The sequence below is a fragment of the Pongo pygmaeus genome, chromosome 1 (genome assembly GCF_028885625.2).
Source record: "Pongo pygmaeus isolate AG05252 chromosome 1, NHGRI_mPonPyg2-v2.0_pri, whole genome shotgun sequence".
Taxonomy (NCBI): domain Eukaryota; kingdom Metazoa; phylum Chordata; class Mammalia; order Primates; family Hominidae; genus Pongo; species Pongo pygmaeus.
The window spans coordinates 90,138,507-90,150,760 of record NC_072373.2 but is presented as its reverse complement, the minus strand read 5'-3'; the positions used below and the strand labels follow the sequence as shown (position 1 = coordinate 90,150,760).

The window sequence follows — 12,254 nt, the reverse complement described above, 5'->3', positions numbered from 1 at the left end:
CACCATATCTTGTTGATTTATTAAACTTGTCCATGCCTTTGCAAATAATTTCTTCATTAAAACACGTCCACTGGCCCTTTGAGTATACCATCTGTTTCCTGCTAGAACCTTGACTACTTTAATCACTTTCTTTTTCACTAGATTTTGTTCATATGTCTTGCTTTGTCATTTCTTTGGAATCTATTTCTAATTCTTTCCATGCCCAGCATCCTGCACCTTAGTTCAGACCTTCAACAACTCAAATAATACGTAGCGAACACCTATACTATACTATACCAGGATCTGTGATAATTGCCTTTCCCTCAAGCTTTAAAAATCTCTTAACTGATTTAAAGTCTTATGTCTCAATTCTACTACCAGATTGATATTAATTAATAGTACTTTACTTAGATTCTTTCCTCCATCAAACATCTTCAGTGGTTCCTGACTGCCTAAAGAAAAAAATAATGAACGCTTTAGCCTGATATTGAGTTCCCCTATTTTCTGGCTTTACCTTAGCTTTCCATCCTATTCACCTATAAAGCCTCTGTTTTAGGTTTACTTTTCCCAAAATATGCCTTGTGCTTTCTTCTCATGATACTTTCTTCATGCTGTACTTCCTACAAAGACACCTGTTTCTCTTTACTTACTTAAATGCTATTTGGTTTTTCAATGTTGAACCCAACCCTCAACTCCTCTGTAAACTCTTCCTAGACCTTAACAAGTGAAATAGTCTCTCCCTCCTCAAAACAGTGGTGTTTATTGTCTGTTCTCTTTTTTAACAGTAATTATGTCATGCTCATTGTCTAACTCTTTTATAGTTATTTAACAAGATATACAAGCTCCACTGCATACTTTAGGCCATTTCTCTCTCTCTTTTCTTTCTTTCCCTCCTACTAATTTATCAAACATCATACATGTCAGGCACTATATGAGGTGCTGGGCTGTACTCATGACCAAACACTTGACATGAATCCCATTCACGTGACATTTGAAGTCTAGTAAGCTACACAGACATTAGTCGAATAAATTGACAAATAATATACAAATGCAGTTGTGGTAAGTGCTCTAGCTTTTAAGGGGATTTATTTGATCTCAGATGGGCATAGTGTAAGAGTTAAGAAGGTTGGCCAGGCACAGTGGCTCACGCCTGTAATCCCAGCACTTTGGGAGGCCGAGGTGGGTGAATCACCTGAGGTCAAGGGTTCGAGACCAGCCTTACCAATATGGTGAAACCCTGTCTCTACTAAAATTACAAAAATTAGCCATGCGTGTTGGCGTGTGCCTGGAGTCCCAGCTACTCAGGAGGCTGAGGCAGGAGAGTCACTTGAACCTGAGAGGCGGAGGTTGCAGTAAGCTGAGATCGTGCCACTGCACTCCAGCCTGGGTGACAGAGCAAGACTCCGTCTCAAAAAAAAAAAAAAGAAAATTGGCAGTTGGCAGGCAGTGGGGAGAGTTCCACAGAAGGAATAGCAGGTGGAAAGTGCCATGATTGTACATCCCTTGATTCATGCATCATGTCTTATATTTCTTTGTTAGCTGAATGATACCTTCCACATAATAGGGACTCAGCGTTTGCTGATTTTTCTTAAATCTTAATGTATTCTAACCAAACATGTTAGATTGATACCATCCCTCGCTTAGTTTCTGTCCCTGTGAAATGTTTCCCACAGAGATCTCACTCTTTTTGGAACATTTTGCTAATGTTATATCTGGCATTAGTACATGGTACCTGCTATTGCTTTTCATTATATTTGTTATATGCTACTTGTTTTATTTCTGTTTTCTTACAAGTTTGTAGGTTTCTTCAACCTTTTAGGCCTTTTAGGAACTATACATGTCCTATATCTTATATATCTCATATATCTTAGGATTCATTCCTAGTATTTCCTAAATGTTGTACTTAAGTATTTATTGATCATGATAAGAGACCCAGTTTTCTCCCTCCTCCTCTCTCTCTCCTTCCACTTCTGGAGAGCAAAAATCAGTGACCATAGGGTCTTTTGCCTCTCATCAGAGAAAATTCAGGGCTGGATATTAACAACCAGACCTTTCTCAGGCTACTGACAGACAAACAAGTAGAAGAGAAATCCATTTCTTTGAGATTTGAGGGAAGAAATGCCTGGTGATTAAAGGAATAAGCTTACAAAGAACCTTGAGGATATATAAGGAAAACTGGCAACAAGATTACATGGTAGCCTGGAAGGGAAATTGGGCTTGTGATCACTGGCCAAAAGGGACAATGCCCAGGATCCAAAGCAACTTGACTTTTATGGATTAAGCTGAGCCAATTTTCATACTCCTGGGTCTTAATGTTTTTTCAGTATTGTCCCATGAAAACTGAATGTAAAAGGAACTTGCTAAAGCATGAGAGAAAAATTAAACAGAAGGGGCCTGGCCATGCAGTCAGAAGTTCTTCCAGCACAGCCGAATTCAACCCTCCACACTCATGGGTAGGCCTATGAGTTCAGACCTTGACAGTCGTGGTTTAGATTTCTAAAAGAAGCTAGAGTGACAACCAAAGAGTCATCCATTTTATTTAGTAGCTTGTTCTTAACAGACAAAAAACAAACAAATCTTACACACCTTGTTTTCCTAGATAAATTTGACCTGGTTTAGTCTTTAGTGCAATGAATGGAAAAAACATCCCTAAATACTTCTGCATCAGTAGAGTTGGCCATTACTGAGCCTGGAGACCCATGCTAACTTTCCAGCAAAGGTAGTGTGTTACTGTACAAGTGAACTAGGTTAGCTAGCAAGAATAAAGGACCAGGGCAGCAGCCGTGGGGAGGGCACAGTGTCCTGGACTTGTAGCAATAGTATAACTGGCTTCCTTTCCCTGCTCAGACCTTACAGGGAAACTCCTGGATGATTTTATTAGGCTGACAGGGGTTGGGGGAATAATGGGGTGAAGCACATTGCAGAGATTTCGGAAGCTTCTCATGGAACTTCACCATCCCCTAGAGCTGCTGGTAACCCCACTCCTCATTTTCATTCAGAAGCATCAAAACCAAAGCATCACCCTCCATGCCCGAATGCCAGGATTGGAACTCTTCTGGAATCCATGGCTTTCTCTTTGGGCTGCTTGCAGCCACACAAAAGGCTGGACCTCGACCTTGGGAGATCTTGAGCCCAACAGCTATTAGTCCTGGCGTTTGGATTCCAAGGTTGAGGCTTCCCATTAGTGCCTCCCATACACCAAGGTGTTCAGCTCCTGAGTTTGATTTCAGGGCCTAGAGCAATAGCAGCTCCCACCCCTGTGGAAGACAGGGAAATACAGTGTACTTCATGAAAGGGAAACAAAAGGGTGCTTTATTTTATTTTATTTTATTTTATTTTATTTATTTTAAAAAGGCGCTACAGTGGCAGGACGCTGCTGGGGATGGGGGCACACAGTGTAAGTGGTAGATTTTCCAAGATTTCCTGTCCCTATTGTCCTCCGAGTTCCTCTCTTCCTGGTCCTATCAGTAGCATAGGATTCAACAAAAGCCTTCATGAGTGCCTCTTTATTTCTGAAAAGGAACTTCTACCCCTCCCTTTCCCATTTCCAGACTTGAAATCCTTCATCAGCTATCTCACTTCCATGTTGAAACCAGGACCACTGATTGTAAGTCTGAAAATCTGGGTGTCCTACCCCATAACCAGGCCGAGATATCTGCCCCCAATGCTAAAGTCTCTGAATATTTCCCTTCTGTACATTCAATATATTTGGGCATATATACATCTATATACATCTGTCTATATATATATTATCTCTGTTTCTTTCTTCTTAGATAAACCTTTCATATGTGTCATATCCTAATTTCCCAAGCCTCCCCACTTCTTGTTTGCGAGCCGAAGCAAGACTCAAGAGTTTCATTGATTTCACTAGGTCCCTCAGCATCATTTCTTTCTCATCTTCATACCCCAGGTATCTTCCCCCATCAGTTGTTTTGCCCGTCTTCTGAAATCTCCCCTTTTTACACCTGTGCCTACTGAAATCTCCCCTTTTTACACCTGTGCCTACTACTCTGCTGATATTCCAAGTCCACGGTTGGTATGGGGGCCCATTTCTCACCAGACCTGGCTGCTTCTGAAGCTCGGCCTATTGCCTAAAAGAGGATTCAGGTCAGAGGAGACAGACTATAGTCTAAAGAACCATTTAGAGTTAAGGTTGGGGGTAGATGTTCCCTGTGAGGGGCTTGTTATTCCCTGTGAGGGGCTTGTGGGAGAAGATGCCAGATTGCATTAATAGGACAGTGTGATTTAAAGTGCAACTTAAAGCAAAGCCTGGGATAATAATGGAGGAGATTCCAAAAGGGTAAGTCAGAAAATGTTTTCTTCTCACTTTTTCATCCAAGAGTCTAGAGGCTTGAGTCTGGGGGCTTAGAATAAACAGCAGGGGAATGGGAAGAAAGCACAGCATGGCAAAATAAACCAGATGGAGGTTAACTTGCCAATAGATAAGAAGGTACAGATACACACACACACACACACACACACACACACAGCAGTACATCTTGTCCCTACACACTGAAAGAAATCAGGTAAGTCTAATGTTGAATAAAGTTGAGAACACAGAAGCTGGCTCTTGGCCTTCTGTTCTCTGTTTCAGATTTTTCAAGTTTTGTTGTTCTTGTTTTTATGCCAACTAGAAGGTAATGGTGGGGTTTACAGTAGATGGACACTGAAGGGTCTTCGTTTTCAAGATATAGTTAGTTGAATTCGAGGAGAGATCAATATAACAAGACCTTGTGCGATTATAGTTGGTGGTGATCATGGGTCTAGCCTCAAAATTTTGTGTTTCTCTGCAAGGCTCTGTACATAGATGCATGTATATATTCTGTAGCTTGTAACAATTGGCTGAGACCACCTTAAATAAACTACCACTTGACTCATAGTGGGACTATGCAGTACCACTGTGTGGGGCTTCCTTGGTACCAAAGTGAGACCAGAAAGCACTCTAGGGATTTGGGGCTTTGGATAAAGCTCTGGTGCCTATATGCCCTTCCCTGACCCTTACCACAGACCCCACCAGGGAACAAGGAATAGGCTGAGTTTGATCTCTTAAAGTCTGCTTTTTAACTTGCCTGAAAATGGCCTCATGGCAGAGGAGAGTAGAGATGACACTGATTTTCTTCATTTTATACCAAGTCTCAGGAATGGCTGAGGGAAGCCATGGTTATTTGATCAGAGGGTATAATTTCCTTTCCTTCCAGCATTGACTAATGAAATTGCTGGCACTTTTCAGAAGGGCACTGGGAGGTGTAACTGAGAATAATGGCTGCCAGCCACAGAGTTCTGCTTCTGCCCAAATCTTAACAAAGCATCACCAATTCTCAGAGGCTCTGTACAGCAGTTTGGAAATCTGAGAATTTACCCATCCCTCATGGTCGGATTGGGTTAACTTTCTGGGGAGACTGTGCCCTGTGAATCTAGTTTTACTTGAGCATCCGTGTTAAGAGAGGAAGGCCCTTGCATTTTCCCTCCCTTCTCCCAAAGAGTTGGGGTTAAGGAAGAAGGATCTAGGCTGGGCAGGAAAGGAAGAAGAGAAGCCAGGTACAGTACAATCTGGAATATTATTTTCAGACCTTTCCATGGGGCCTGGGTACTGGACTCTTTTCAAAGGAACATATTGGCTTGTGTCCTTCCATTCACAGGACACAGGGAAACAGATCTTCTCTGGGCTGCCTGGAAGATAGGTTTAAAGGTTTAGATAACAACTTGTGTTAGTCACTCCAAATTGAAGAGTTCAGAATCCAGGATAGATAGGGGTGGTTATATGTTTATGTTTCTTGGGCCAACTCCAATTCTCTGAGAACAGAGGCTATGAGGGAACTGGGTATCCTGAGAGTGTTCACTTGAGAAACTACAGAGGGAAAATAGTGGTGACCATGGTTCTAGGTTATGGTCAGAAGTCACCAGCAGAAATCAGCTTCACAGTGGCAAACCCTGGCTTCTTTCAACAGAGATTGGTAGAAACCCTAGGATATGTTGATATCAGATTCCTATATTTCTGAAAGCACAGACCACAACGTGACCATCAGAGAGAGTCTTGCCTTTGGGAACTTGCTAGATGGAAAGGTAACAGAGGGAGCTCCAGCCTCAAGTCACCAAACTTCATGGTGGTGGTGGGAGGTGGGGGGAGTCTATCCTTCCAAACACATGGTCCTCCTAATGTGAGTATCCAAGCATGGCTGAGGCCTTCTAAGCCACTTCAGCCTAATCCCTCTCTTTCCCCCATCCTGGCTTAAGGGAGGTATGTGTATTGGGGCAGAAGCTGGGGGAGTGGAAAGGGGACAGTGGGAGGTGAACCTGGACTCCAGTTGGCCTAAGCTACCAACAGGTCACTGGGTTAAAGAAGAGGGAGTGGAGGATGGGTGCTTCGGGGGAGCTCCAGTAAACCCGGGTAGTATTCCTTACCAGGGCATTGGAAGAGAGGAAAAGAGACCAGAGGAATGGGGGAGTGGGAACAGGTCATCAGACATTGCTGATGCGCACACTAAGGGCACTGCCCTCCTTCTCAGCTTGCTCCCTTAATGACTCCTCCAACTTGAGCTTTTCAGGGTCTCCGTAGCGTACAGTGCTGTCACGGAGGCCACTAGGAGAGGCCACTTTCACAACTTGGTCAAAAAGGCTGAAGTCAGCTATGTATTTACCACTGGCTGACAGTGAGATGGCAGGTGTGAACTCGTAGCCCCAAAGGATCTCCTCTGGCAGGTAGGAAGTGCGCACCTGACAGGTGGCACTGGTGGACTCCACTGTCCCACTTAGGATCAGCACCAGCTCAAAGTCACCCTCACCACTGCGAAGAGGGAGATCTTTCAAGGGACTGGTCTCATCTACCACGTGATAGAAGGTAAGGGGTAAAATAAGGAAGGGGCTGTCAGAGGCCGTGTCTACTTGGAAAGTCACATTGACCTGGTTGAGACGGATGTTCTCCCCCTCCTTGGTTTGGTGGGTCTGAAGCAGTTTTCCTGTCACCTGGCAGCCAATGAGGAGGCTCTTGCGCATGTTGGCAACTCGGATCATGAGGCAGGGCTTCCCATTGTGGGAGGCCACAACTGCATGCTGGCTGAAACGAATGGTCTCAGCCCGCTTCTTGGGCCGGGCAATCTTTGCCAGGAAGGTACCTGTGATGAAGATTTCCAGGATGGTGGTGAGCACCAGCTGGGCAATAAGAAGCACAATGGCCAGTGGACATTCCTCACTGATGTAGCGGAAGCCATAGCCAATGGTGGTTTGGGATTCAAGGGAGAAGAGGAAGGCTCCAGTGAGTGTGTGCACCTGTACCACACAGGGGGTGTGGTTGGCCGGGGGGTCCAGCTCCAGTAGGTCCCCATGTGCCACAGCCACCAGATACCACACCACGCCAAAGAGGAACCATGTGCCTGCAAAGGTCGCAGAGAAGAGCAGAAGCTTGTAGCGCCACTGCATGTCAATGAAGGTTGTCCACAGGTCCTTGAGGTAGAGGAAGCGCTTGTCGGCAATGTGCTCCATTCTCACGTTGCTGCGACCATCTTTTGTCAGGACTCTCCGCCGTCGTATCCCTGGGCCCATTAGGGGCCGGCTTTCTGTCTGAGTGGTCTGACTGTAATACACCTTGGCAACTGACGTCATCTGGAGGGAGCAAGACAGCATAATGGAGGTTATCGTAGAAATCCGGCTGACTCCTAACCCTCACCCCATGGGAGGGAGGAATTAACATTCATTTGGGTGTCGCTTATGTGTTCTTGTCTTACCAAATATTTATTGAGCACTTGCTATGTGCCAGGCACTGTGCAGGGGCCGAGGCAGGTGGATCGCCTGAGGTCAGGAGTTCGAGACCAGCCTGGCCAACATGGTGAAACCTGTCTCTACTAAAAATACAAAAATTAGCTGGGCATGGTGGCATGCATCTTTAGTCCCAGCTACTCAGGTGGCTGAGGCAGGAGAATCGCTTGAACCCGGGAGACAGAGGTTGCAGTGAGCTGACATCGCGCCACTGCACTCCAGCCTGGGTGACAGAGCGAGACTCCGTCTCAAAACAATAAAATAAAATAAATAAAATAAAATAAAATGACATCATTCTGCTCTCCAAGAACTCACAGCCTAGTGAGAAAGATGCCTATTTAGTAAGCAAATAATTGCAACACAGTCTGATATTTGTAATTCTTAGAGGAAGAGAGGCAGAAAAGAAAGAGTAGTAGCTTCACAGTTCCTTGAAGGTGAGGGTGAGACTAATGAGAGCCTTCACCACAAAACCAGTCCTCCGAAGATCTCTAATTTTGAAATAGGATCCCTCCCCACCCTCATGAATGGCTATGAAGCAAGACAAGCTATCCTGTTGAAATCCTTCCAGGCCAATCCCCCTTAACACACACACACACACACACACACACACACACACACACACACACACACACACACACACACACACACCCTTAATTTCTTCATTCTCTGCTCTATCCCCAAGCCAATACCCACTGGTGATACTAAGATACTCATCTGGTTCAGAGAATAGCAGAAACTACCCATTCTTTTACCCTTCAAGATGCTCTCTAAGCACCCAGACCATTTCATTTTTTATCATCATCATCATCATCTGTTTGCATCATCTGGGGAAATTTGTTCTGAGTTAGAGTCTAGGGCAGTGTTAGGAAGAGTACAGATGGGACTTGAACAAAAAGAAATAAGCAGTGGTGGAGGAGAAACAACATGTTGAAACTTCCTGGCAGCACTGGGACATTTTCTCAAGGACTGGCAGAAATGCCAGATTGTGGGTGGCAAAATTGTTTTGACGGAATGAAGTAGAAGAGCTAGGGGTGTATATTAACTAGCAGCTATGTCTGCACAGGCTCAAATTCAGGACTGCTATTTGTTCTGATAGCAGAAAGTGGGGCAAGCCACTGAAATAGGAGACAATTCACTTAATACAAGGTGCCTGGCACCCTTGCCCAAGCAGTAACTTGTACTTTTCCAGCACAGAAAGAATTTTAATCACTTGAGCCCTTGGACCCTGGATCTGATAGCCAGATCTTCTGCGGAGCAGGGTGATCTCTGGGGAGTTTGGCCCTTCTTGGAGAGGCTCATTACATTCTCCATTCGAAAATGTCTGAACCATTGCATTTTATGATTCTTCACACTGCCCACCCCACCCCCCATCTCTATTTTCCCCATGGCCTTGCCCCTGGAAAACTTCAAATTATTTGGGCCTGACCATATGCCCAACCAGGTAGGCACTGAATTGGAGATCACCAATGGATGAGAACCCTGAGAATGTTCAGAGGCAACAAGGATGCCCAATTTACCAGCCCACAGGCCATTTGGAACTTCTGTTCATGCAAGACTATTCAACCAGACCTGGATGTCATTCACTTCCCTATATCCTTGGCTGCTTTGGAACAAAAAGGAAGCTCTGCAACTCTGAAGTTTGAAGAATTTGTATGTCAAGTCTAAACAAAGCCCTATTTAGTACTCAGTAGTAGTAATAATAACATAACGACCATACTGTCTGTATCTATATACCATTTTAGAATTCACACATTAGAATACCTTGTCATTTGATCCTCAAACTCTTGAAAAAAAAGATGTAAACTCCTATAAGAGATTTTGAGGAATATTAGAGAACAGAAGAAGTGCTGTAAAATTGGAGATGAATGAACATAGTTTTAATTTTCAAAAAGAAAAATGAAGTACCTTTCACAAACTACAAACAGGTAAAATATTGATCCTAGGCAAGATTCTAGAATGGAATATTAAGATTATGAGTACTTAGGCAGGATGGGGGAAAGGAAGTTATCAGTAGGACCCAGTGTGGATTTACTAAGAACAAGTCACATCAAAATAGCCTAATTTTGGCTGAGTGTGGTAGCTCATACCTGTATCCCAACACTTTGGGAAGCTGAGGCAGGAGGATCAATTGAGATCAGAAGTTCAAAACCATCCTAGGAAACAGCAAGACCCCGTATCAGCAAAAATTTTTAAAAATCAGCTGGGTATGGTAGCACATACCTGTACTCCCAGCTACTTGGAGGCTGAGGCAGGAGGATCGCTTGAGTTCAGGAGTTGGAGGCTGCAGAGAGCTATAATCATGCCACTGCACTGCAGCCTGGGCAACAGAATGAGACCCTGTCTCAAAAATAATAATAACCTAACTTTCTTTTATGATAAGGCTACTAAATTGACAAATCGAAGAAGTGCAACAGAGAACGTGTACCTAAACTTCAGGAGATTTTTGACAAGATCTCTCATTATGACCTGGGGATAAGATAAAGAAAAATGAGGAGAATGCTAATCTAATTCAGTGACTTTAAAAATCAGTGGTACTGGTGAGTGGACCGTGATAGCCTGGAATTCATTTTCTATGGATACACCAGAGAGCTTCATCTTTGGCCTAGCCGTATTCAATTTTCTTAACATGAACTTCATTCAAAACTATAGAATGCTATGGCCATCAATTGTGTGCCTGACAGAAAGCTGGGACAGATAGCAAATGCAAGAGCTGGCGCAGAATTAGGATCCAAAAGGAGTCAAATAAGTAGGCCAAGTCTAACAAAAATGTTAAGTGCTGGATTATGTACTTGGGTCCAAAAATTACCTGAGCAAGTTCTGGATTGAGAAGATGTGATTTAGCAAAGCAGTACAATATAAAAAAATTAAACACATTAGCAGAAAATAATCCAATATGAGTTATTCACGTGTTTTGATTGCCAAAAAAGCAAACTAATCTTAAGCTACTTCAGTTGAACTGAAGTCTCTAGAACAAAAAAGTAGTTGATTCTACTCTGCTCTGTTCATCCCACACTTGCAGTATCCAGCATCAAGGAACGCTCAGGATATGAGAGGATTCAGAACCAGACCACATGAGAAATGATTGAAGGAAATAGGGAAGTTCATTCAGGAGAAGAGACAATCAGAAAGATATAATGGATGTGTGCAAATATTTGGTTTGAAGGGCTGTCATGTGATCAAAGGCTTGGATTTGTCCTTTGAGCTCCAAGAGGAACAATCAGTGAGTTCATACTGCAGGGATAAAGATTGCAAATTGATATTATAAAGAGCACTGTAACAATCAGGAAGGCACTTTGGACAAGCACTTTGCAGAGATCCTATGGCGGTGATAAAAGCTTTGGATGGGAGATTGAAAGACTGTCTTGAAGATTCTGTCTATACTCATGGTGGGTCAGGATGCCTGCCTTCTCCACCCCACTTCTACCCCTGCACTTTTCCATGGTGACATTCAGGGATCCTTAACTGAAGTCCTAGCTTTGTTTATGTTGAGGGGAGAGTCTACATATCTTGGAGAATGGAAGCTCTTAGGGCCCAAGAAAAGTCTTGCTTATCATTCCCAAAATATTAGTCTATAATTCCTTCTCACTTTAAAGTTTATGAAATATATAGTTTGATCCTCACACCATGAGGTAGGTAGGAAAGACACCATAGAAACTAAGGCTCAGAGGGCTTTTCCCCAAGTAGATTAGTGGTAAAGTTGGAACAAGAATCCAGGTCTCCCAGCTCCTGGTCCAGAACTTTTTAATTGTAGCAACTGCTTTTGTATGCCCCAGGTTCATTCTCTTGGACCTCATGCTCTCAGCAGGTGCCACTACGGTACCCTGTATGTAAGACCACACATCCCAGGGTTAAGGCTTTAGACTCATGGGCACTGGAGATTTCGGCCACTGCTAGCCTCTTTGTTGCCTCTGGCTGTTGTGATTGCCACCTCCAGCTGTTGTGCCTGTGGTTGCCAGCCTTTATATCTGCCACCTCCAGCTGTTATCTGCTGCTCCCAGCTGTTGTGCCACCTCCCACAGCCAGGCAGCTTTGTTCTCTGCGGTGGCCAGAGTCAGAAGCGGATAAACAATCAGCTACACTCCACCCCCAATCTGGCCAGGCCCCTGGGGAAGGAAGCGAGCCAAAGCTCTGGAAATCATCTGTTGCGTACCCCACCACCCCGGGGCACCCCCGCAAAATAAAACATACTCTTTCCTCTAGAGGGTGCTATTTCCCCAAAACAGTCCCAGCCAGCCAAATACCAGAGACAGAATTCTGAAGACCAGCCTCTGAGTGGCGAAAGAGACAGAAACAGAGATATTCACCTTCTTTCTCCTCTAAGAACTGAACTAGTGATCCTTTCCCTAAAACAAAGGCCAGTCATAGCTACAGTGATGATCAGCAGGTTCCCTCAGCAAGTACCACTCCCACTCACTGCTACCCCCGGAAGTTCTTCCTGGAGCTGTCTTTTTTTTGCCTGAGCACTCATTTATTTTACTTGAGAGTCATTTATTCTACTTGAGAGTCATTTATTCTCCAGGATA

General features: G+C 44.1%; 1 protein-coding gene across 1 annotated transcript in view; it reads right to left on the bottom strand.

The window, feature by feature from the left end:
* Positions 1-2,498: 2,498 nt before the first annotated feature.
* Positions 2,499-12,254, bottom strand: part of KCNJ10 (potassium inwardly rectifying channel subfamily J member 10) — a 32,677-nt gene continuing 22,921 nt past the window's right edge. The window contains exon 2 of the mRNA XM_054461593.2: positions 2,499-7,578. Within this exon, the coding sequence (XP_054317568.1) occupies positions 6,439-7,578 (1,140 nt within the window). The 3' untranslated portion in view covers positions 2,499-6,438. The remainder of the gene's footprint in view (positions 7,579-12,254) is intronic.